The 27,671-nt window shown below is 39.2% G+C and overlaps 1 protein-coding gene across 2 annotated transcripts; it reads right to left on the bottom strand.

Annotated features, from left to right (window-relative positions):
* Positions 1-229: 229 nt before the first annotated feature.
* DIRAS2 (DIRAS family GTPase 2) lies at positions 230-26,030 on the bottom strand. Of its 2 annotated transcripts, XM_034410029.3 has the most exons (3): positions 25,889-26,025; positions 25,571-25,610; positions 230-6,371 (listed from the first exon to the last, which is right to left on the bottom strand). In XM_034410029.3, the coding sequence occupies exon 3, from the start codon at positions 6,330-6,332 to the stop codon at positions 5,733-5,735; it is 600 nt and encodes a 199-aa protein (XP_034265920.1). In that variant the 5' UTR covers positions 6,333-6,371; positions 25,571-25,610; positions 25,889-26,025; the 3' UTR covers positions 230-5,732. The 2 variants fall into 2 exon arrangements, with proteins under 2 accessions (XP_034265920.1, XP_034265919.1); XM_034410028.3 differs by lacking the exon at positions 25,571-25,610 and having other exon boundaries at positions 25,889-26,030.
* Between the last annotated feature and the right edge of the window lie 1,641 nt (positions 26,031-27,671).

The following is a 27,671-nucleotide window of genomic DNA, read 5'->3' as shown; positions in this document are numbered from 1 at the left end:
CCATTAAAACATGCCTGTTCCAGGAAGCCTTTGAAGACTAGAGTGCACAGATCATTGATAATTTTCATTGGGTCTTTTTCTCAGTGTAGAAGTCATGATTTATAAAGTACTTTGCTATTTACTTTAATCTTTGTTACCAATGCAATACAGGTATGATTTCATTTAGACTTGGTTGCCATTTAATTGACTTTTAAACTTGACGAATAAAGAATTAGAACAAAATCTAAAATTTGTCATTTAAAATGTTTATTTTTTTCTGCTTTATTTATATAATATCACAGGGAACATAGAAACCTGGAGGCACAAAGTACATGATAAACGCTATTGAATAAAATATTACTGAATGAAACTATAACAATAAATACGCTTGAATATGCATCTTAATAGCTTGCAGACTTATATAAAATTCATGCTTTTTGAACAGCATACTTTTTCATATTACATTTTCATGATGCTGGCATCCCTTGACAAGTTTAAACAAGTTATTTTTGTGTGTGTGTGAATATTGATTTTCAAACATTTCATATTTATTAGCATCACACTTGAAAATAAACCACGTATGTAACAAACCAAATAACTATTTATTCCCTAAGAATTTCTGTCTTCTATCAAAAAACTCCCACAAAACTATACATTGTAAGAGTGAACATGTATTTTGATAAACACACGTATATGTAAAATCTATTATAAATTACAACAAAAGGGTATAATATAAAACATACCTTCCTTAGAATTACTGGTCGAAGAATAAATATTGCTTGTATAGTAGCCTTGCCTCAGCAAATGCAAGGCTATGAAATATAGTCATGGCTTATTCTATTATTACAAGAATGGGATCAACAAGCAACAGAAGAATTGTATGTTTCCATTTAAATAACGACCTCCAAGAGATGACTGATTGGACAGAACCTAATATGCATAACTATTTAAAATATCGTCTAATTTCTGGTATCTAAATAGGACACTTACATGTTTAAAATTGGTTGTTTCAGTTTCTCCTTGGTACAAATGATTAGCTTTGCCATCACAGACAGGATTTGGGAAATACATGAACTGTCTTTTTTTAAAGATAATATAGACTGAATGAAGTTAAGAAGGATTTGTACAAGCTTCTTTGACAGGGATGTCATGCATTTACAAGGAAAGTTCTATTAATAGCTTTTCTGGGAGTTACAGGCTGTTCCGTAAGGCTGCTTTTAGTTATCTCCCAGCCTTACAGTGATGAAAGCATATTTGTAGCATCCAAGTGGGGCTCCTTTCTCTCACACAAACATGCTCTGAGATATTTCTGAGAGATATTGAGATATTTATTTTGTGTGCGGCTGATCATATTAAATTGAGTTAAAATCATAGCTCTTTTGGCTCGATTAAAAAGAAACAACCTGTCCTGCCCTAACGGAAGATCTAAAGATGTTTGGTTTTCCTCAGCATCTGTGAGTTTGTGAATTGGCAGGCTATGTGCTTCCTAGTGCCTCTATATTCATGCACATGCATTGCCATTAGAATAAACTATGGTTAATATCCGTATGTAGTTTTACAGAACCACATACATGAAACAATGGGATTTAATTTAATCATCACTAAAGCATCTCTTTTTCAGTGACACAACTGCCAAAAAATGACTCAGATCAAGTCCAGCCTCGGCCACCTTTCCCATGTTCCCCGAGTTAATTCAGAAAGATGATAAATCCTGAAGAATAGTAAGTACAGCAAGTGGCTAGAAAACTACTCTCCAAATTACAAAGAACACTAATTAGCCAACAATTATTACCATAAAATAGGAAGCATCCCTGATAAATAGGTGTCGTTGGAGCAAATATTGCTACAGGAAGCCAGAGAAATGCATTTCTTGGATGACTTCAATGTTCAAGGATGCCTTAAAGTACTAAATGATTCCAAAGAAATATATCGGAGTTGCTCTATTTAATTTCTGCAGGTTATGAAAAATAGACCTGGGAATAAAGTTGGCAGAATGTATGAAGGAAAGAGGAACCAAGAGCTGTCTTTTCTTACATCATGTTTAGGTTGGTCTTGAAATTCTAATTCAAAGTATTCATTGCTTATAAGTAGTTTCTAAATGTAACACGCGTTTTTAGGAAGCAGCTACCAGATTATGTTTCAAAATGTATTTCAGTCTGAAGTTTTTATTTTCCTTAATGGAGTCTCAAATGGAAAGGGTGAAAACCTTTTTAATGAAGGCATGCTTGAAAACAAAAGAAGCCAATAATGTGGTTCTATATGGAATTATTGACCTACTAAATGCTGTTGGATTTTGTGATAGTTTGAAAATCAACTTGTTTAAGAGAAAATAAATTTTAAAAATATACATATGCTTTTATGTGGTTTTAAAGAGATTCTTTCTAATGACAAGCCTGATGCAAAAGAATTTAAAGAAAATTTGAAAGCAAGATGTATGGTTCCTTTGGGGGGAAAAAGAGACTGAATTGGAAGCATTTGTTGAGTGAAACCACTGCACTGTGTCCAATGAATCCAGACCATAAGTATTGTTAGCTCTATTTGGGTTCACACCATACCTTAAATCATAAATTAACCTAATGGGTTAATTAATAAATTAATTGGATGGGTTCTCACATCAGGGTAAGCTACAACAAAATCCTAATTGACCGCTAGATTTCACTAACTAGACTAAGGGTGTTACATGAACTCAGCTCTTGGTTTCCTTCTCCTGAAGATTCTGACTCAGACAAAAAAAGAAGCCATTGGATTCATCTTATAGTTCCTAAATGTGGAGGAAGTTTTAACAGGCTTTGATGTCCTGAAAACAAATGCTTCAAAATGTACTGAATGGGTGTCAAAATAATTTCCACCACATTTCAGAGAACACCATTAATCATCTCCGGCTTTCAGTCTGGAACAAATAACCATATGAGAGGAGCACTATTAAAGTAGTATTCCCCTCCCACCCCTCCTTTACTGGAACATCAGAAGATAGATTTTCTTGTTCAAATGAATTTGTGTAGTTTAAAGGTGCAAGTTGTTGCTGTAACACTTCACTCCCCCCCACACACATTTGTTCTATCAAGATCAAACATTTATAAAGGACATCTATCTTCACCTTAGGTTCATCCATTTTTATTTCTCCTCTACAGAAAATGAAAAAAAAAATGTTCCATTTGAAATGAGCTATGGTTTCATATGGCAGGTTCCTACTTGCCTGAAATTCTTGTTTTTGTGCAGAACAGAAATTTGTTTGGGGCAGCTAAGATGGAAGGATTCACACAATTAACATCATCATGAGCAATACCTAGTTAAAAGCAGACAATGCATTAAAAGCACCTCTTCAGTGACGTTCACAGTGAAACACACATCCTATTTTTGTGAATACTTTGCTGTCTTGCCTCACTTTTGATATATGCATTTGCTAAAACACCAATATACTGCTTCAAAAGACTCCATTCTCCTTATATTCTCTTTAAAAAAGAGAGAAATGTTCTGATTCATGTGCTATAATATAAATGCAGAGGTTTCAGTTGTCTGTTTAAGATAATCAAGGCTAACTTGAATCCACATCTGTTTGCAAATAAGATTCAAAGAATCTTATACTCTTCTCCAAGGGGTGTGCATTTTTCTTTGAATTTAGGACTATATTTGGCCTGAACGGCAAACCAGAGACCACTTCAAAAAATAGCATGGATAATGTGGAAGGAAGAAAAATTAAATTAATATTTGATTACTATGAAACATAGTTAAGATTATTATTCTTTGGTACTAAATATAACTAAATGATTCATCTTTAAAAGGAAGCTTCAGCTTACATTTGTTGAGAATACTATGAGGAGGCAGATGAGGGTTTTTTTCCCTATCTAATCTTCCCTCCAATTTCCTTGGAGGATCCATTTAAATTCAATTCCTCCTTTCATAAAATATATACTTAAATTTTTTTACCCCCTTCTCTCACATGAAAAATGATAACCTGATAACAACTTTTTGAGTTCTTGCATGGCTACATCCAAGTGTTTTGGTAGTGTCTTTGTCCTACATAGTGGTGCCAACCCACTCATGAGAATGATGAATCCATTTCTTCCTTAGTGACACTCCTTGATATCTACTGTGCACAGAAAAGGATTTATTGAGGAATAAGAATGTTTTTGTTTTTGAAATTTCCTAATTCCACGGGTCACTTAAAATTTCCTGGTGGAGCCAACCTCATATTCACAACTTCTGTGGTTTGCTTCAACCAGAGTGGGATGTACGGCATGTCTATTTTAAGGGGGATGGTTAGAGAAGAACAATTTCTTCTTATTTCTTCCCATTACTGCTAAAAATATTATCTACACCAGCTCCAGACTTGTATAGTCTCAGTGGTTTTATTTATGTGTCTGGGGAACAATCAGATTTTGGAACTAATGTTTGGATGTTACCATTTTACTTTCTTCCTGAGGCTGAATATTACAGACAAAACATCCACATCTATCTACATCAGTTGAATTTGTATCAGTGCACTTCTGGCATAAAGGTATGGACCTCCCTATCTATGCCATAGAGACAAGTATGCTCTTTGGTTGCCGTCCAGCAGTGGTGGAATCCTCCCGGTTTAATAACCAGTTCGGTAATTGCGTGCTTTGCACGCACGCATAGTTAGAAGAAATCTTCACTTCTGGGTTTCTTTGGAGGAGTAACACAGCTGATTCGCGCAGCAATTGGCTCTGCCACACGAATCAGCTGAGGAGATAAAGGTAGGAAAATAGCATGGGCGGGTGGGTGGGCCCAGCTGATCGTCGGGGCCAACCGGTTCACTCCCAATTGATCGTCAGAGCTACCGGTTCACCTGAACCAGTCTGAAGCGGTAGAATCACACCACTGCCTTTCAGGTAACATATGATTGTTCCCCAGCACAAATATTCTTAATCAGTCTATAGTAAATTAATTGTTTTAATTCTTCACAATTGATGGATTATAACTGTAATTCACTCAATAAGTTTATAAATTAGAAATTCTTCAGATTATAGAACATCATTAGTATTATTTGGCATTTGGTAAAAATAAATATACAGAAAGTTAAGAACTATAGAAACATTGTTTACTTTTACCCTTTGATCAAAAATATTTCCTTTCCCAGGTATCCTATTTTCTAATAATTTCCAAGCCATGTTGAACTGCCGTCACTGAACTGAACTATCTGAAAGTAGAGTTGAAGGTTATTGAGCTTTGCCCATGCATTCAGCAGTTCTTCTGGCTACAGGAGGGAAGATTATTCTACGCATTACTTAGGAGGGTAAGGAATCAGTGAGAATAAAACAAGACATAGTAGAAGCGGAAAAAAATTACAATCTAAGAAAGTCATTTTTCTAATGCCTAAATAAAATAAAATTAAGTCTGCCAAATATGTGTGTATGGATGTGCGTACACACCCACATGCATCTTTCATGATTCTGTACATAACACTAGCATTTATCTTTAAATGGTTATTTACCAGATCCTTTCATTGTAATAGTAATGCCAGTGAACATGGACATGTTATTGTTTCTGATCTGGAAGTTAGACACCTTTGTGCCTTTGGAACAATTTATTGTTCTCGTTAATGGCTAATTTATGAAAAGACAACTTCTTGAAAGTACTTTTACTTCAAACAACTGCTTGATTCAAGTACTTTTCTTTCAAAATTGCTATTAATAAAACAGTTTTCACCAATTTTCCCATGGCTTAGGGGCATGAAATCTGGTACAGTCAGAAGACGACATCGGCATGACTGCTCCAGAATAAGGATCCTTTCACATGACGACACACTTGCCTTTCAGTTTTTCTTTCCTTTTCTGCTGCTTGCTTTTCTTGCCATCGATTTGTAAGCTCACAGTCCTACGTTTCTCCAAATTCAGCAGCTCTTGGAACAACTCTTTGACGTTGTGGTTCATTTTAGCTGAAGTCTCCATGAAGGCGCACTTCCATTTCTTGGCCATGGCTTCTCCATCAGCAGTTTGCACCTCTCGGTTGTGGTCCTCATCATTCTTGTTTCCCACCAGCATGATTGGAATGCTCTCTGTATCCCCTTTGATCTGACATATCTGCTCATAAATGGGTTTGAGTTCCTCCAAAGACTGCCGGCTGGTGACCGAATAGACCAAAATAAATGCGTGTCCTTTGGAAATAGACAAGCGCTGCATGGCAGGAAATTGATGACTCCCTGTTGTGTCGGTAATCTGCAAAGTGCATATGCTCTTATCGCAGCTGATCACCTGCCGGTAAGTGTCTTCAATTGTAGGGATGTAACTGTCTCTGAAGGTGCCTTTAACAAATCTCAGGACCAGTGAACTTTTGCCAACTCCTCCTGCTCCAAACACCACCACCCTGTAATCATTACTTTGCTCTGGCATGTTTTCAGATATATATTTTTTTCAACCAGGAAAGAAAGTCTGCAGTGATAAAAAAAAATACATATTAAAAAAGTTATTAATAATCTATTTTTCAATAGTTCATCCAACATCTCAGAACGAAATATATGAAGAATGGTTTGCAAAGTCATGAAACTTCACCCGTGAGAGAATCTCTTTCACCTGACTTGGAACTTGCAATACAGATCAGATCAGTGAATTAACAGTCATTATTGATGCATTGAAAGCATTATGATTACTTGATTTCAGGATGCAAGCAGAAATGTTTATTTATTATCAGATTCGCATTAAAAGCTTTATAACTGCTGAATGTTAGGCGTAACGATGAAAGATTTTATGGATCTGCCAAAGCTAATCCATTGCTGTGATTATACCGAAGGTAACAAGCCATATTTCTATATCTAATTATTTTCTTGGTTTCTGATTAGACAAAACTCATTATGAGATGCTAAAAATGAAAGATGCTTTGGATTTTGTCTTATTAAAACAAGATTGCAAGATAAGACCTTCCTTAGCAGCCCCGTCTTAGAATCTTTTCTCTCTCCCAAAAGCAAGAAAGCAACTTTGGTTATACTAGTGCAGAAGCTTCTGTTGAATTTGCAAATGATAATTGACACAAATTACATTGTCATTTTTTTTTCTTGACAAAGAGGATAATGGCGCTGCTTTGAACAGGCTAAGAATTCATTACTCTTACCTTTGCTACTGTGTTAATTTCAAATGTATTTTATAATAAATGCTGGTAAATTAAGCATGATTCAACGTGGTTGTTGAAAGCCAAGAGTGATTAGTTAAAATTAGTCTTGGAATTATGAACATCACTGGCCTACTTAGGGCAATTTACTTTATAGGTAACTAATCTTGTATATCAATTCTAAAAACATGCAATGCAGTATGGAGAGGATATGATATTATCTGCGATTTTAGAAAATTTCAAGAACTTTTCATCAAGATTTTTTTTTTTTGAAAATTTCTCTTCAAATTGAGTGAAGTATGAACTTCTTGATCTTGATTTTGAAGTGAAGTTGGTGCATCAGTTTCACATAAATCTCTGTTTTATCTTTGATATGCAGAATGGGTAGCCCTCTGAAGTTTTTAATATGTTCAGTCCCTTTTGTTTCTTTTCCTCCGTACATTTCCATATAAAACTCCATGTTGAGAAACCATTGCAATCCTGTGGATTCATGTGCATTAATGAAACATTGAAAAGATTTGTGTTTGTGGTGCTCTGGTAATCATACTTGAGCCATTCAAATGGAAACTCTTAACCATTTTTGCTTCAATTGAATAATGCATTTACCACTCTAAAAATGCTGAGAAAGCATTTATAGGATTGCAGCATAAATTTAGCTGCTATCCTAAAAGTTAGATGGGTATGTGATTGGGGTTACAAAGATCTTTTGAGAGACAGTGAACTGCCATTTTAGGTTTGCATATTTTCTCTCATCAGCCTTTGAATGTGTGTAGGAATTGACATGAATTCATGTAGCTTCGTCAATTTGTGGATGCAAATTGAAACTGGAAAAAATGCATATACTTAAACCGATTTTAAAAAATTCAAATTAAAGTTTTCTAAAAAAAAAAATTGAAGCAAAAAAGCCAAGCAAAGATTGCTCTGAGATGTGCAAATCACATTTTGTACATGTTGCCACATTTATTAGCACCGTATTTAAATTGCCTTTATGAACTCTGATTCTGAAGATTTTAGAGGCACTCTAATTGCTAAATATGGCTGAAAAAGATAAGTCTAATATTACAATTCTCATTAGTCAGCACAAGTAATTATTAAAGAATCTTGCTAATGAACATTTTAATTACAGGCTCTAAACAGGCTGATTTCAGAAGAATTTTTTTTATGCTCCTTTCCTGTGTTTGTGGAAAGAAGAAGTTCCATACAATATTTAAAGGGAAGTTCACCAACGAAATTAAAATCAGGATATTCTAAAAGGGATGTCTCCATCCTTATCATCTCAAACTAGTGTTTTCCAGATGTGCCTCAGCACAGTTCCCATCATTCCAAGCAAATCCAATGGGGAAAAAAAAAACCCAAAATAAAAATGTTTTCAGCATAATATTTCTCAGGCAATAAATGTATTCCTTTCCTCAAAAAAATGTCATCAAAATGATGCTCTAGAGCAGTGATGGCTAACCTTTTTGCCATTGCATGCCAGGAGGGGGGAGAGGTTCGTGTGCCCGCACATGCCCACACCCATAATTCTATGTGCCCCTCCCTGCACATGCACATGTGACCCCCCCTCCCCCCCACTTCTGGCATGCGATGGCCCTCCGGAAGCCTGTCTTGGAATCTCTGGAGGCTGGGGACAGCAAAAAAATGTCACTTCCCATACAACCGGAAGTTGGGAAACAGGCCATTTTGGGCCTCCGGAGGGCCTCCAAGGAAGGCCCTCCCCAGATGCATAGAGAGGATCTGGAGCCAGGTGAGAAAGAAAAATGGGCCTTCCCCACCCCCCCCCAGGCCCTCTAGAGGCAGGAAACAGCCTGTTTCCCTACTTCTGGTGGGCCCAGAAGGTCCGAAAATCAGCTGGCCGGTGCAGTCATGCGCGCAGAGCTGAGCTGGCATGCCCACTGATATGGCTATGTGTGCCACCTGTGGCACATGTGCCATAGTTTTGCCATCACAGCTATAGAACACTGCACACCAGAACAACTAGACACAAGAACAGTTCTTTCCCGAACACCATCACTCTGCTAAACAACCAATTCCCTCAACACTGTCAAACTATTTACTAAGTCTGCATTACTATTAATCTTCTCATCATTCCTATCACCCATCTCCTCCCACTTATGACTGTATGACTGTAACCTTGTTGCTGATATCCTTACGATTTATATTGACTGTTTCCTAATATGATTTGATTGCTTATTTGTTCCCTATGACTATCATTAAATGTTGTACCTTATGATTCTTGACGAATGTATCTTTTCTTTTATGTACACTGAGAGCATATGCACCAAGACAAATTCCTTGTGTGTCCAATCACATTTGGCCAACAAAGAATTCTATTATATTTTATTCTATTATTATAAAACGTTTTGTCTCATTTGTAGTTTTTTTCCTACTATCTTTATGTTAGCAATAGTAATATTATCAGTTAGTGTATTAATCAAGTTTACTATGTATTGATAACAGGAGGGCCCACATAGTTCATTCCAAATGCAACAAATCTTCCCATACAGAAATTGCTCTCCTTCTGAATGAGCTTTATTTTTAAATTATTTTAATATGTACAATTTTGTATATACTGTTATGGTTATGCATTCATTTTTATAAATATGTTATACAAATAACATATTAGCAAAATTAACAAAATAGTTAAAATTGCACATCATGCTAAGCCAAAATGGTTACGATGAACAAATCCTGAATATGTCCACTTGATCCTTCTTTGAGATCAATGGGTATAAAAACTCCCACATCATGCAGCCACAAGGCATCCATTTGCCTTCAGCCATGAAATACATTTAGTGAAGAGACAATCCTATCTTATGGTACCCATTATGTGAATGCAATCACATTATTTCAACATTCAACATGTGTCTTTTAGATGCAGAAGAACTTCCACCCCTGACTGGGGATGTTGGTTTTGTAAGCATCTTAAATTGCAATTTGTTGTCTTCAACATCTGATATTGAAGAAGTGCTTTTACTGTTTTGGGGTTTTTATTATTGTTGAAAACCACCCAGGTTTTTGTTTTGTAAAATGGACAGTCATGTAGGATGAATGAATGAATGAATGAACGAACGAACGAATTTCTTGGAAATTTAAGTTGAACTTCCAAATGTTACAAAATGCCAATAAGATTTCAATGCCATGTTTACAAATATAGCAAAACCTGAGGAGGTGTTGTACATCTGTACATGTTTCAATTGCCCATCTTGAGAGTAAGATGCTTAGGCTGCAAGTGCATATTTACCTGAGATTAAACTCCATCAAACTGGAGTCTATCTTTGATTAGGCAAAATAGGATTGCATCATTAGAAACCAATCAAAGCATAGCTTTTGTGCTGTGCATATGCAAAATCTCGCTGGTGGATCTCTTCCATTTTTACTGTCCTACAAAAGAACTGCTTTTTAAGCAGAATACTAATCAGAAGAATTAATGATTTCAAAAAAATGTTTCCTGAATCAATTTAATATAGTTTATGAGACTAGCCAAGTCATACTAAATTTAGCTAAGAAGCAAAAATGTCAGATTTAATGAAATATAATTAGAATTCTTCAGAGTTTTTTCCTGAGCAAACAAATATTGCAATATTGCAGGTTCCTTAATAAGATCCCTATAGTGCAATTCTTTTTGTCCTTGAATGCTGTCCCACAAAGATTAGAGCAGACTGAATTGCCTCTCCATTATCAAAGAAAGGTTATGATAGTTTGTACACAGCATGCCCCCAACTCCATGGGGATAAAATTAGAGGCTAACAGCAATCGCATTTATATCCACTGGGAGGGGGATGGAGATAGAATGGGGTGGCTGTAAATTTGCCCTTCCATTCTTCCTGGAGCTCCAGAATCCTATTGCCTCAAAACCTGTATGGAAAATTGAATTCCGGTTGGAATGAATGACTGGAGAAACAGAGAAATGTTAGGAAAGAGAACCAGAAGGTTAAATCCCTCTTTCTATCTTGTGCCCACTCCCAGACAAGTAGGGAAAAATGGATTATTCACCACTTCATTTCCAACTAATCTTCCCTGTTTAAATGTGCTCTGAATTAAACAACCAATACTCTAGATTCAGGAATATTATTTACGTTCGAAAACAACTGATACCGAAGATAATGCTGACTGCACAGGTTTCCTCAAGAGAAGGACCATGACATGTCAAGGAATAGGTTCCCTAGTTGTTGTTTAGTTGGCAAGCTAAAGCCAACTCTTGTTCATTTTCAAGGTTAGAGCCAGATCAATTTAGATGGTTTCTAAAGGGACTGAAGAAAGTCAAGCAAAGTCAAATGACAGCAGTTATTACCTCTACAATCTCAGTCCACATATTTTAAATATCAACTGCTAGGAAACAACAATTGAGGCATATTTGCCTCCTATAAATGTTTGTAAACTTCCTGAATGCCTTTGACTATCCATTTGCAGAATATGGTGTCTGGTGTTGTCCAGATTGTAACTCCAAGAATTCTGAAAGGTGAAATTCTAAGCATTGTAATCCAATAATCTGGAGATTGCTAAATCAAAAAATTTGATTCAGAGCCAAAATGAGTTTACATTGTGTTTTTATACAGTAGCATCTATAGCAGTGGTTCCCAACATGGGGCCCAAGCCCCACAGGGGGCCAATTTGATTTTTAAAGGGGGCAATTCAAAATCACTTTTTAATATATGCATAGATAAGACTTATATGTCACAGGGAAAGGGGCATCAGGATTTTAGAGATGCTTAGGTGGTGCATGGCCAAAAAATGGTTGGAACCACTGATCTATAATGACTTTTTGGGTTTCAAAACACTGACTACAATAGAACAATCAAAAATCCCACCCTTTTAAACATGCATTGCATACATAGTACATGTGTAAAAAGGGGCGCAGTTTCAATCAGTCACACTTGCTGTTTTCAAGCTAGGGAATGTCTTGTCACTCTTGTCTCGATAAACATGTGGTAGACATCAGTGGTGGGTTTTTACCGGTTCACCCCGGTTTAGGCGAACCGGTAGTGGTGGCGGCAGGAGGCTCCGCCCACTCACCCGGACATCATCATGGACACTCTGCACATGCGCAGAAGGTTCTGGGCATGTGCAGAAGTGCCATGCATGAGCAAAGCAACGCATGTGCACACACTCACAATTTTGAACCGGTAACGAAAGTAAGTGAAATCCACTACTGGTAGACATGTCTATCACTGATTGGCCACTAGGCCATGTTTCCAATTACACCAACTATACAAATTTATTCATTTTGCTCTTTTGAAAATAATCAAAATAATCTTTGGATTTCACTGAGCTCAGTTTAATTATAGAAGAAAAAGCATTTACATCAGCTGTTTTTAACACCATATTGAAATAATATATATTGCTCAAGGATATGTGATGCCTTAGGCCAGGGGTGTCAAAATCGTGTCATCACGGCAGCATCACATGATGTATCGTGACTTTTTCCCCCTTTACTAAATCAGGCATGTGTCAAGCCTGGAAGCCATCTTTTTCGTTGGATCTTCAGCAGTGGTGGGTTGCCCCTGGTTCGCACCGGTTCTATAGAACCGGTAGTAAAACCGGCAGGAGGCTCTGCCCACCGACCTGACATCATCAAAATGCTTTTGCGCTTGCGCAGAAGAGCGCACGCATATGCAAGCAAAGCTTGCATGCGCGCGCGGCCCTGTTGCGAACCAGTAGTAAAAGTAAGTAGAACCCACCCCTGATCTTCAGGCCTGCCACATTTACTACTTTGGGAAACTGAGACGGGGGATTGTATGGAGCCAGGGTGATATATAGTCATAATAACATTCCTTTCTCAGAAAGTCAAGGGTATCTTGCCCTGCACCCGGACAGCTGGAACTGGGAGGCATCTCCAGTTGGGATGATGCTTTGATTGGACCATGTGATGGACATGTGGGTGTTGAGCAGGGACTTGAACTTTCCTTTGGATGGGGAAAATCTGGAAGCTTTCAGATTTGGGTTTTCCCAGATGTGCCAATATGACATCTCTAATAAAATGGAACTTTGAGGAAACTCAAGCCTCAGAGTTTTCTTTCGTGTGGGGGTGTTACTTGGAACCCTGACAGCATGGGTGTGGCCAGCACGTGACGCATCTGGCCCATGGGCCACGAGTTTGACTGCCCTGCCTTAGGCTATTATCCAATACACATCTATTGGGGTGCATTCCCAGATAATAAAAATATAGGATTGTGCTGTTGGTAAATATGTAATTACAAGAAAACAGGAAGTTTTGAAAATTCAATATCAAAGAAAGCCTGGACAGTACTGCCAATCAATCATGACTGTACTAGAATGGAGGGATTAAAAAACTGTGTTTCAAGTTAAAGCATTTTCTTTGTTTGCTACATTCAATCTTCTCGGCTTCCTTGTATTTAAATAGTCTAAAAAGGAAGCAGAGGCCAGCAAATCATTTCTATGTTGGTTTTAGTCCATTTGAGACATCTGGACAATCTTGAAATATATTAATAGCATTGGGAATAAGAATGCCAAATTATCATGCAAATTTCTTCCTTCATCATGAAAAACACCCTCAGGGAGTTACTGGAATCACTGTAATTTATTTATTTTTTCTTTCTTTCTTTCTTTCAATTTAAATAGCTGCTCATCTCACAAAAAAAGTGAGGGCATCATACAATAGAAATATAAAATAAAGTCCACAATTTCCTTGTAAAACCAGGAAGAGGTATTATACTAACAGAAATGCCTTTGTGTAAATGTATATTCATGCATAAAAAGGGACCTTAATGCAGAAATATGAGGCTTTTGTGTGCTGTGAAAAAACAAACAAATATATGAAGGATCTTCTGATCACACCTAAAGAAAAGGAGACTAGGATAGCAGAGATATTTGTAATTTAAAAAACTTGAGCTAAAAAGTAAGCTTAGTTAATATGGTATGTTGGTTTAATCTTTGATCCAATATTAAATTATTAGGGGCATAGGAAATGTGATGGGGTCCAGAATACTAAACTAAGTTGTGTTTAGAAAATACCATCTATATATGTCAAACACAGAAGTTGATCATAGTTGGAAAATTATGGTATACAGCACTACTAATATTGGCAATCGTCTGTTATATAAACTTTATGGAAACAAAGGAGACCAGCAAACTCGAATCAGAAGCATGGATCTAGCCCTAGCAGCAGGCTGGGCAAACTGTCTGCAGCTAATTCTACTAGTACAGTATGAAGTATGCTTTGGGTTGAACATACACGCAAAAATTTCTGAGCCTGGAAAGTATCACAACATGGCTAAAGTGTCCAAACTTATATAAACGATTCCTATTCATAAGTATCAAAGAACATGAATCTGTGAAGGTAATTTCTTTATAGCCTAATCAAGGTAGACACAAAGAGATATAAAAGTGAAAACAGAATCTCCATAGCTTATAAAATGGAGAATGGTGTGTAATTTTTATCTAATTGCTGAAACTGGGTATAACAAATTAATGTTTAAACTAAACCTGTATTCAATAACCATGTGCCCAAAGTTATATGCCAAGGAATTTTGCTACTTTGCAAAGGTATCATCTAATACTGGATCTCTGCAAATGACAAGGACCCAAATTACATAAAGAGTGTTGTGCAGCATCACTTTTGCAGAAACCTAGTGTAACTGCCTGACTAATTTGGAATACTGAATATGCATGTGAATGGCACAGAAAAGAGCCAATCTTGAACCATCGCATGCGCCAAATTTGGGGTATGATGGCAATTCATGTATTATAGTCCAAAAATGGTTTCCAGTTTAAGTTGAATTCTGTATCAGGTTTACTTTTAAGGTACAAAGTTATCACTGGCACTTCAATGGTATGGTGTTAACTTGACTTTCAAACTAGGCAAAGATTTAATGAAGGCAGATGAGATCTTGAGCATACTATATTTCACAGATCAATTATCAAAAGGAACTATGATTACAAAATACAGGTGAATGGCACAGAAAAAAAGCCATTCTTCAACCATCGCATAGGCCAACAAATAACAGAGGCCACTAAAGCAGATAAAGTTCTTAAGGAATTCAAGGTAATCCAAGGATTTACACAGAAGCATGCAGTAAGCAATCTCTATGGTGGTTTTTGAATATATATTTGAGGTTCAAATTCAGTAATGAGTTTAGGGGAAATTTTTCATTTGGTTTATTTAATTTCATGTAGAACTTTGTAGAGCATATTGACTTTTGCCAAACTTTAAAATGTCTTTGTTATCCCAAGCCTTGAAGGTAATGGTGATCAAGGTCCATAGGTAAAAAATAAAATAAAAAAGATAGAATTTTAGTATATGCTAAATGTATTATATTAATGTGACAGTTTCAATTTTGAAAATTTCTTTGATATGTTTCCTAAATCACTGTTATATGTAATCAGTTTATAGCCTGTCTTCCCATTATAAAAGCTGAAATAATACTTCCTTCCTCTTATTCAATAACTCAAAGGCAATGAGAAAGATGGCTGATTCTTGACTTTAAACTTGCTGATTGCCTTCTTCCTGAGATTGTTGTGCACCCAGTATCTGCCATCAAAACTGGAAGACTGGAGGCTAAAACATATGAAGAACGGTTGCAGGAACTGGGTATGTCTACTTTAATGAAAAGATGGACTAGGGGAGACATGATAGCAGTGTTCCGATATCTCAGAGGCTGCCATAAAGAAGAAGGAGTCAAACTATTCTCCAAAGCACCCAAGAGTAGAACAAGAAGCAATGATTGGAAACTATTCAAGGAGAGAAGCAACTTAGAACTAAGGAGAAATTTCCTGACAGTTAGAACAATTAATCAGTGGAACAACTTGCCTCCAGAAGTTGTGAAAGCTCCAACACTGGAAGTTTTTAAGAAGATGTTGATAACTATTTGTCTGAAATGGTGTAGGGTTTTCTGCATAAGCAGGGGGTTGGACTAGAAGACCTCCAAGGTCCCTTCCAACTCTGTTATATCTAAAAGTAATTGCCTCAATTTGCCTCATGGTAAGGAGAGGAGTACAGAGATGATGTTGAACAAAATATATAGTAGCTTTTTCAAAAACATCAATTAGTTTGGACAGACAGGAGTGGGCAAGGAAGAAACTCAAAACCGACCCATCTTGATTCTTTTTTGTATAGGGGGAAGAGAGCGAGGGAGAAGAGAAATTGTGTCTAACTTTTAAAATTCTATTACTATGGCATATTTCAATTAAGCAGAGTTCCTCTGTTTCTTGGCTGTCTGTCTCCTGACCAATCTGGCTCGATGACAAGTATGGCTTCTTCTAGATTGTCTTATGCAAAATTGCTAGGTGTATTTCTATTTTTATTAATAATTTATTTAATAAAATGTCTGCAATAATTTGATAAGTAAAGGTAAAATAATTATCTAATCATAATTTCTACTTTTTTATTCTAATAGTGATCATGCAATGCAACTTAATGTCTAGTCTAGTGTGGCATCAGTACTCATAAATTGATATAAACATGAACCATCTTCTTATGATCATTTCATTGCATCTGCCAGAGAAGAGTATAAAAACATAAGAAGTGTTTGACTGAAACTCAGGCCAGTGGCATTATCTAATAATCTATCATTTTGTGATAACACAATCAACCAAATAGATCTGGGGAAATTCACAAGCCAGACATGAAAGCAATAGCTCTTTCTAGTCACTCGAATTGTTTATTTTTTTTTAATTGAACTTTAAAGAAAATATATAAGCAAGAAAAAATGCTGAAAAAAGAATAAGACAATATAATACAAGTGAATAAATCACAGATTTAAAATTGTCTTAGAGAATATACCCTTCTAACATGCTGCTAATTAGATGTAAATAGTTAAGTATATTTTATATAACATTTAAAATGCAAACAATTACCACTAAATTAAAAATGAATATCAAGAATCATGTTTAATGTAATATAGATCACTGAATAAGTTCAATAAAATCATACATCACAATAAATTCAATTCACATTAGTAAGAGTCTAATGTCCCTTCTGAAATTGGAATATATAGATAAACACAAATTTGAGGTGTGGTGGCAATTCATGTACTGTATTAATAGTCTAAGGCTGGTTTCCAGTTTAAGTTGAATTTTGTGTCAGGTTTACTTTTAAAGTACAAAGGTCTGAACATTGAAGCATGCCCCCACAACTTGTTAGTCATTCTTCCATTGAAGGTCTAGACACCTTTCAGTAAGAAATATATGGTATCCCTGCAGTAGTTATCACATCTAAGATTAATTCAGGATCCCATGAAGGTTTGGTATGGTTCAATAAGAATGTTATAGGTCCATAATGGTGAACCTATGGCATGCGTGCCAGAGATGACACGCAGAGCCCTCTCTGTCAGCATGCGCACCATTGACTTCTGGTTTTCAACTGGTCTTCGGGGGTGCTGGAGGGCCGTAAAATCGCCTGAAAACGCCCCCAAAATGGCTTGAAAATAGTCCAGAAAATGGTCCTGAAAACGGCCTGAAAAACGCCCAAAAAACGGGCATGCATATGCCGGTCAGCTGGTCTTCGGGTTTCCAGTGCTCCAGCACGCATGAAGACCAGCTGGCTGGCGTGCTGGAGCCTCAGAAACCCGAAGACCAGCTTGCTGGCGCGCATATATGCACAGGCCATCTGGTCTTTGGGTTTCTGGCACTCTGGCACACACACATGCACACACATGCACACGCGTTCTGGTTTGGGCACTCGGTGCCGAAAAGGTTTACTATCACTGTTAGAGGTGGAAGGGAGAATTCAGCTTGTAATATTTATCTCATTTTAACATGGATTGTTTTAGAAAATTGCTCCAAAAAACAAGTAATCTAACTTGGTCATAAAATGTCAGCAATTTACTTTTAATTTTAGATTGAAAGAAAATTGGTATGTTTTGATTACTAAAATCGTAAAATCTCTGATCTCCGTGTATTTCGCTGTGCCCTCAAAACCATGTTGTTCCGCCAGGCTGGGCTATCAATGTAAAGATCTTTATTTATTTATTTATTTATTTATTTATTTATTTATTTATTTATTTATTAATTAATCAAATTTCTATACCGCCCTACTCCCGAAGGACTCAGGGCGGTGAACAGCCAAGATAAAATACAGACAATACAAATATTAAAAATCCCTTAAAATTATTAAATATTTCGGCCGAAACACAGATTAAAACACCCAATTTATAAAATCACGAATTAAAAAATTTAAAATTTAAGAATTTAAAAGAGGGGAGTTAGGCCAGGCCAGCTTGCTGAAATAGAAAAGTTTTGAGAGCACGGCGAAACGTGCGCAGGTCCGGGATCTTCCGTATCTCTGGGGGGAGCTCGTTCCAGATGGTAGGTGCCCCCACAGAGAAGGCTCTCCCCCTGGGGGCCGCCAGTCGACACTGTTTGGCCGACGGCACCCTGAGGAGCCCTTCTCTATGGGAGCGTACTGGTCGGTGAGAGGCTATTGGTAGCAGAAGGCGGTCTCGTAGATACCCCGGTCCGATGCCATGGAGCGCTCTAAAGGTGGTAACCAAAACCTTGAAGCGCACCCGGAAGACCACCGGGAGCCAGTGCAGCTCGCGCAGGAGGGGGGTCACATGGGAGCGCCACATCGCTCCCATAACCACCCGCGCGGCCGCATTCTGGACCAGCTGGAGCCTCCGGGTGCTCCTCAAGGGGAGCCCCATGTAGAGAGCATTGCAGTAGTCCAAGCGGGAAGTGACAAGAGCATGAGTGACCGTATTTAACGAGTCCCGATCCAGAAAGGGACGCAACTGGCGAATCAGGCGGACCTGATAAAAAGTCCCCCTGGCCACAGCCGTCATATGCTCTTCTAAAGACAGCCGTGAGTCCAGGAGGACACCCAAGTTGTGAGCCCTCTCCGTGGGGGGCAATGACTCACCCCCAATAGTCAGTGATGGCGCCAACTGACTATATCGGGATGTCGGAAACCACAGCCACTCGGTCTTGGATGGGTTGAGCCTGAGTCTGTTTCTCCCCATCCAGATCCGCACGGCCTCCAGGCACCGGGACATCACTTCAAGGGCATCATTGGGGTGGTCCGGGGTGGAGATGTACAGCTGAGTATCGTCAGCGTACTGGTGGTACTTCACCCCGAAACCACGGATGATCTCACCCAGTGGCTTCACATAAATGTTGAACAGAAGGGGCGAGAGGACTGACCCTTGTGGCACCCCACATACAAGGGGCCTCGGGGTCGACCTCTGCCCCCCTGTCAACACAGACTGCGACCGGTCAGAGAGAAAGGAGGAGAACCACCGTAGGACGGTGCCCCCCACCCCTAACTCCTCTAGCCGGTGCAGCATGATACCATGGTCGATGGTATCAAAAGCCGCTGAGAGGTCTAATAGGACCAGGACAGAGGAACAACCCCTGTCCCGAGCCCTCCAGAGATCATCAACCAACGCGACCAATGCCGTTTACGTGCTGTACCCAGGCCTGAAGCCCGACTGGAACGGATCCAGATACGACGATTCATCCAGGTACTGGGGGAGCTGTCGCGCTACCACACTCTCAACAACCTTCGCAATGAAGCGAAGGTTGGAGACTGGACGATAATTTGCCAACACTGCCGGGTCCAGGGAAGGTTTCTTGAGGAGTGGCCTCACCACCGCCTCTTTCAAGGCGGCAGGGAAGACACCCTCACTCAAGGAAGCATTTATAATCCCCTGGAGCCAGCCTCGTGTAACCTCCCGAGAGGCCAGCACCAACCAGGAGGGACACGGGTCCAGTAAACATGTGGCTGCGCTCAGTCTGCCCAGTATCCTGTCCACGTCTTCGGGCGTCACAGAATCAAACTCTTCCCAGATAATACTCACAAGACCTGCCTCTGTCCTCCCCGCTGAATCTACCCAGTCAGAGTCCAGATGTTCCCGAATCTGAGCGATTTTGTCATACAGATACTGTACAAAATCCTTGGCTCTACCCTCCAAGGGGTCCTCCCGCGCTTCCTGGTGGAGCAGGGAGCGGGTCACCCTAAACAGGGCAGCCGGGCAATTATCTGATGACGCAATAAGAGTGGCAAAATAGTTATACTTCGCCACTTTTATCGCCACCAGGTAGGTCCTAATATGAGACCTTACCAGTGTTCGGTCAGATTCAGAATGGCTGGCCCTCCAACCACTCTCCAGGCGTCTTTTCCGGCGCTTCATCTCCCTCAGCTCCTCGGTGAACCAAGGAGCCAGGCAAGATCGACGCCGGGTCAGAGGCCGCAAAGGCACGACCCGATCCAAAGCTCCAGCGGCCGCCCTATCCCAGGCGGCCACCAGCTCCTCAGTCGAGCCGTGTGCCAGAGCCTCAGGAAATGGCCCAAGCTCCGTCTGGAACCTATCAGGATCCATCAGGCGCCTGGGGCGGTACCACCTCAGTGGTTCTGCCTCCCTGCGGCGGGGTGCGGCGGTTCAAAGGTCAAAGCGAAGGAGGGAGTGATCTGACCATGACAAGGGCTCGATCACTATATCCCCTATCTCAAGATCACTCAACCACTGACCAGAGACAAAAACCAGGTCTAGCGTGTTTCCCCCCGTGTGAGTAGGGCCATGAACTAACTGGGTCAGGTCCATGGCCGTCATGGAAGCCATGAACTCCCGAGCCACCTCAGACGCCTCACCGACGGATGGCAGGTTAAAATCCCCCATGACCATAAGCCTGGGGGTGTCAACCGCCACCGCGGCTATAACGTAAAGCAGCTCGGGCAGGGCTGCCGTCACGTGGCAGGGAGCCAGGTACGTAACCAGCACACCCATCTGCACCCCATGACCCCACTTCACAAGGAGGGACTCACAACCAGCCGTCTGAGGAACAGTGACCTCCCTCGGACCAAGACCTTCTCTAATGACAACCGCCACCCCCCCGCCCCTCCCCTGTGTCCTCGGCTGATGGAATGCACGGAAACCGGGTGGGCACATCTCAACGAGGGGAACCCCCCCTCCTGGCCCAACCAGGTCTCCGTAATACCCACCAGGTCCGCTCCCCCCTCCTGAACAAGATCACAAATGAGGGGGGCTTTATTTACCACGGACCGGGCGTTGCACAGCATCAGTCGAAGGCCCAGGGCCTGAGGGTCTGTGCAACCTGGGGAACGAGAGGAGCATTGGAGGCCGGAGCGCGCCACCGCTTGGAGCCAGCGGGCGCGTGCTCCCACAATCTGATGTGGCCCCCTGCTCCCGCCATATCTGCCCCTCCCACCCACAGTACTGATGTAATGACCATCCATAACACAAGCTCTAACCCCCACCTTGACCCCGGTTCCCGCATCTCTAGTGCTGTGCTCTTCAGCCGGCTCTGGCCTCCTCCCCGACAGGTTCTCCCCCAAACCCACTGAACCCACCCCCCTCCCAGAAACCTTTAAAACCTTATCTAAAAATTTCCCTAAAAAACCCCACAACCCCCTCCTCGCCGCATGCCACCTCTCGGGATTCCAAAATCCATCATCAAGGTAGGCCCTCGATAGTGAGGAGGGCCAAACCTGCGAGAGGGGGGAGTCTCGCAGCGCAAGCAGGTCAGCAGCCGTAAACATCGCACAAAAACAGAGATGGAGAGTCAATTGGTCAGGGCTTCACCAGATCGTCCAATAATACTGGGTCAAAGTAGATCTTCATATCAGGAGCTGGTTCACTGCCCTCTCACGACAGTGAAAGGGGCCAGTGACATCCCCCCACGTCTGGAGGATAATTATCCCAGTCACCCTCTCACAGTGACTGGGGCAGATGACACCGACAATAAAGTCACAATAGTCCATCCTTTCATCTGGCGGATGACAAACAGCCCCCTCAGCACCTGCACACCATTTTGCCCAGTTCTCCTCCAGTTTTAATTGGTTTTAAATGGGATTTTAAATTTGGGGTTTTATAAATTGGGCCTATTATTTAATAATTTTAATTATTTTTAAATTTTGTCTGTCTTTGTGTTTTTAATTAGGCTGTACACCGCCCTCCGCCCTTCAGGAGAAGGGCGGTATAGAAATAAAATTAATAAATAATAAATAAATAAATAAATAAATAAAATAACCATTAAAAAACTGTTGGAAATGCAAAGCCACTAATAATTAAAGAATACTACCTAAGATTATGAAGACTAGTAACTATTGATAGCCCATTCCTCTAGAATGTTTTCCAATCCCCTTTTAGAACCAGCTAAATTTATGGGTACCGTCACATTGTCTAGCACCAAAGTCCATACTTAATCTGACATGTCAACAAATGCTTCTACCCTTTCGGAAAGTCTCTAATTTCTAAATGTTAACTTTTAGAAAAATTCAAAATGGATTGAATTCATTTAAATAATTTTTTTGACTTGCAATAATTTCACAATGGTTTATCAAAAATTTCAAAATTTAAAATTATGTATTGAGCTTTGAGTGTAATTCATATTTTAATAGTTAATCAATTGATGCTATAATGCAGAGCTTTGGGGACTTTGAAAAAAGAAAACAGATTATTAAAATAAATCATTTCAAAATGATAAATATAAAAAATTATTTTAGGTGTGGAATATTAGGATCACTTGTGAAATGTAATAGTTTTGCTTATAGGGTTAATTATAATGTCTATAATGGAAAGGACAGTATATTTTTTAAATAAAATCTGATGAGTTCTTTTTTTAAAAAAATGGAATTAGGGTAATTTTTCCAGAACCACTAGCAATCTATATTAAAGAAGAAAAATAAGGAAATAATTATGCAATCTCATTATTCCGCACTACTGATTTTTAATGTGAGTTGTTGAGCATTCGAGGAAGGCACTTGAAGCAAACTGGAACTTGATAAGCTTTTATCTCAGTTTCTACTCTTTAGAAAACATTTTAGAAAGAGAAAAAGGTGCTAGCATTGTAGTAGCAGCTAATCTACTCTATTTCCACAGTCTTTATGCAAAGTGTTTTTAATATATGGTACATTTTTATTGCTTTTAAAAATAATCACAGAAAAAGAAAAAAACAAAAGGTACAAGACACAAAATTATTTGTACTATATATTTTGTTTTTTTCTATTTTATTCTGACACTTATTTTTAAGAACTTACGCATTTTTTTTCATTACAATCTTAATGCAAAGTTTACTCTATTAGGTAAAAAGCATAAAGAATACGTTGACATGCCTCTCAGGAAAGAAATTTAAAAAGAAATTTTAGAGGATGGTTCCTGGAATCTTTCCCTCACATTTTGGAAATGCTTTATATCCTTAGCTTCTCCCTTTGATCTAGATGCTCAGTGCAGCAGAGATTGAAAAGATGAATTATCATTTTTTAAAAACTCAGATTGTAATAGCTATAGATATGGTTATAAATGTAATTATTTGTGTCTTTTAACAAGCTACACAGATAGACAGTAGATAGAGAGAACAATGACTCAATTTAGGGTAATTATCCAGTAGTTTTTTTATGCATTGTTTATAACAATCAGGATAGAAGCATCACAGCTGCCTGATTATCTCCATAGGAAACCATATGGTAGCGCAAAGAAAAAACTAAATATTAGTCTGAATCTTGGAAAATGACAATTGCAAGATTCATTATGGAGCTGGCTGAATTTGTGGTTTTAAAAGTTTGAGCAGTAAAAGACATAGACTTGTCTACCAATACAGGTAGTCCTTGACTTACAACAGTTCATTTAATGGCTGTTCGAAGTTACAATGGCACTTTAAAAAAGCGATTTATGACCATTTTTAACACTTACAACCATTGTAGCATCTCCATGGTCACATGATCAAAATTCAGACACTTCGCAACTGACTCATATTTATGACAGTTGCAGGGTTCCGGGATCATGTCATCACCTTGTCTAACCCTCTGACAAGCAAAGTCAATGGGGAAGCCAGATTCACCCAACAGCCGTGTTACTAACTGCAGTGATTCTCTTAACTACAATGGGAAGAGACATCATAAAATGGGGGCAAAATTCACTTAACAAATGTCTCACTTAGCAGCAGAAATTTTGGGCTGAATTGTGGTCATAAATTGAGGTCTACCTATAGTTGCTTTTCCCATTGGAGCTATTCTGCAACATCTGGCACATTTTATTAAGCATGTAACACTAATTTCTTTCAATGGACCTCCCCAAAGTCAGCAAATATACTGTGGGCCCTCAGAAGCTTTGGGCTGCAATTCTCCTCCATGCTGGTTAGGTTAGATTATAATTTGTAGTCCAACATGTGTGGTAAAAATATTATAATCTCCCTAAACAGTTTTTTCAGATTATTCATTATTACATAGAATTTGGGGTTTTTTAAAAAATAAAATACTCCTGTAATGAGATTCTTCCAGTTTAAAGCTGTTTATTTATACAGTCCATACTAACATTACAGATTTTTTAAAATGAGAGATTTTGATGACAGTAATACTTCACAACACTAAAAGAGAGCTTCAGAATCAGCAGATTTGAAAAAGAATAAACCATATGAATAATTATAGTTTCTTGATAAAAAAATATAGAAGATTTGGTCATAGACTAACACATCCATACTAGATATTTTTTGCAGGCAATACTCTACGGTCATATTGTTTTAATAACCTAGTGTAGGGTTTAAAAGTCTTCCACAAGATTTTGACAAAAGATGCCAATATGGCTAAATTCAAATGCTTCTGTGTATGCATTTCTTCATTTGTTGGCTAGGATTAAAATCAAACATTTGTTCATCACTATTGAGCTGCAGTCCTTGCTTACAAATGACTGTATATGGTAAAATAAAAGCTATATTTTGCAGAATTTCATCAATGGCTATGCCTACATTAATATTACGCTATGACATAGAAATACAGTTGAACACAGTGGGGCTTTCTTCTGAATATATAGATTTGTGTAAATAGTGAAAAACTATCCAGAATTCATATCAATATCAGTCAACATTCAATTTTTGTCAAAACAAGGAACTTTATTACTCAAACTTTTAAAAAATATGATTATATGGAACAGAAACATAAACACCTATCAAGATAGGCACTTGTATTAAAACATGCAATGCCAGAAACTAAAGATATTATGATTTTTCACATATTCTTTTTGAAAGGACAAAAATAATGTGCAACAAAATAATCATAAAATGCTGATTTTCCATATCTCCTTGATTAAAATTAACTTCGGGAAAATGATTATCTGGGTTATTAAGACATGCCTTGGTTTATAAATAGAAAGGCATCTCTAAAGATTACTTGCTGTAAACATACTAGAGATTTTTTGGTTGTTTGTTTAAAATAATATCCTGGTAACTGCCTCTTTCAGTTCGAATAAATTCAGACACATTTGCCAAGGCATGTAAGGCAAAATTCCCGAGCCCGTCACTAAATATTCAGAACATTTTGAAAGATGCTGAGCTATATAAAGTTCCCTCTTGCAAAACCTCTTTTTGCCTTTCAAAATCTATCTATCTATCTATATATGAATGATTTCTCCCCACATCCTCTCCCCTTCCTTCAAAAAAAAAAATCTCCCTTTTCTCTCTCTCTCCTATTTCTAATGCTTGGGCAGAACTAAACATCCATTGCACATTTATTTCCTTAGATAAAAATCTGTACCAGTCAGTGAGCATCATTATGTGTTCCTTATAGAACAGAGATTTGCAAAAGGATTAAATTTAAAGCAACAACAACATAGAAACTTACCTGAGGGAAATAAGTCTGACCTATACCATTCAGTTTTTGTCTGTCATAGTAGTAGAGATTTGGGAGAAGGAGGGGGGGGGGAGAGAGAGAGAGAGAGAGAGAGAGAGAGAGAGAGAGAGAGAGAGAGAGAGAGAGAGAGAGAGAGAGAGAGAGAGAGAGAGAGAGAGAGAGGGGATCAGATAGAATCTTTTGCTATGACGGATAGCTGGCTGATTTTCTTCTATCCAGCTGAAACTCAGTTCCCTTTTCCTCTTTTATGACCAATCAGCAACTGTTCTGGGGGGCTTTTTGCATTGCTTATGGGGCTCATGGGCTTACCTTCTGCCTTCCTATTTGGATGCTGGGGTTGTGGTTAATGCTAGTGCTAGGGAGTGACAAGCTCCCTCCAGTCACACTCCTTCTTCCTCTCGGCGGTGAACCAGTTGTAGCTTTTGCTGCTGCTACAGCTGCTATTAGTACCTCAATGGCGACAGCAGATCTCATCTAAGCTTTTAACTGCCACCTACTGAATAAATAGGGGATGCACATCTTTTGCAAGGAGCTGCATTCTGCCTTTATATATTTATTTGGTGGCTGAGTTCTGGTCACTCCTTTCTGCCATGCAGGGAGTCTTCCAGAACTCAGAAGTATTATTCCATGAACAGCTCTGGATTGGATTGGATTCTCTGGATTCCAATTGTGCCTGGAAAGTAGTTTTCTTCTTCCAGCCTCAAAGTTCAACTGGAAGAAATTGGGATCAGGAGTAACAGAATTTCAGCACCAGAAAACCTAAAAAGTTGGCCGGGTTCATAGTTTTGATTGGCATAGGGCTGTGATGGCGAACCTATGGCACACGTGCCACAGGTGGCATGCAGAGCTATATCGGTGGGCACATGAACGTTGCTCTAGTTCAGCTGCAGGACGCATGCGCGCGCTGGCCAGCTAATTTTCAGACATTTTGGGCCCACCAGAAGTCGGCAAACGGGCCATTTCCAGCATCCAGAGGGCCTCCGGGGGATGGGGAAGCCCATTTTTGCCCTCCCCAGATCCCAAGAAAGACTCTAGAGCCTGGGAAGGCGAAAAACGTGCCTACCGGGCCCACTGTGCCACATGTGCAAGACCCCCCCATGCTCCCTGCACTTTTGGCACTCGATGGCAAAAAGGTTAGCCACCACTGGCATAGGGTATACACTTGTGGCAATTTAGAGGTGCAGATCCAATCACAGATGAATCTCTGTGTCACATTGATCCTCTGACAATTTTTGGATGCTCTTCGTGGGGAAATTTTATTATGCTAGACCAGGGGTGCCAAACTCAATTTCATTGAAGGCCGCATCAGGGTTGTGTTTGACCTTGGGGGGGGGGGTACATGGCCAGCTCGACATCCATTTTTGGATGTGACACTTTTCCAGGGCAGCCCCGCAGACCAGATCTAAGCACCCTGTGGGCCGGATCCTGCCCACGGGCCTTGAGTTTGACATCCCTGTGCTAGACTCTGATTTCTTCCAATTGAACCGTGGGGTGTTTGTTCAATAGCAGCTACCCATTTGCAAGCAGAGAATCTGCTTTGTTTCATTGTAATGGATGGGTGGGACATTTGAGGCAGTCACTAGAGCAGCACTTCTCAATATAGCCACTTGAAGACATCTGGTACTTCAACTCCAGAATTCCCCAGCCATTACTACTAATAATGCATTATTGGATTGAAAAAGGACTTAGAATAATACAGTAAAAGCAGATCAGCATCATCACAATTATCACAAGACTTCTGAGTATTCTTTTTTATAGAGGAAAAATGGTTGGAGGGTTTTTCTCAGTGAGATGGGCAGGACAAGACATTTTGGTTACTAAGTAGATAAGGGTTCATTGATTGAGCTCTCTCAGCATGCATCTCTCAAACTTTTTATTGGTTACCTCTTTACCAGCACTTCAGAATCTCAAACATATCCCTCTATTGTCCTGATACCCTAAAAGAGTCAGAAGAGCCTGACCTCACCTTGTGAAATAAGAAGACATGGACTTCTTGTAGTCCTCGACTTACAACAGTTCATTTAGTGACTGTTCAGAGTTACAACAACACTGAAAAAAGTGACTTATGACTATTTATTTATTTAGCTTATGG

This window comes from Pantherophis guttatus, chromosome 2 (assembly GCF_059756535.1).
Source record: "Pantherophis guttatus breed Tessera chromosome 2, ASM5975653v1, whole genome shotgun sequence".
Lineage (NCBI taxonomy): Eukaryota > Metazoa > Chordata > Lepidosauria > Squamata > Colubridae > Pantherophis > Pantherophis guttatus.
Note: the sequence above shows the minus strand (reverse complement) of the source record. Positions and strands in the feature narration are given on the sequence as shown.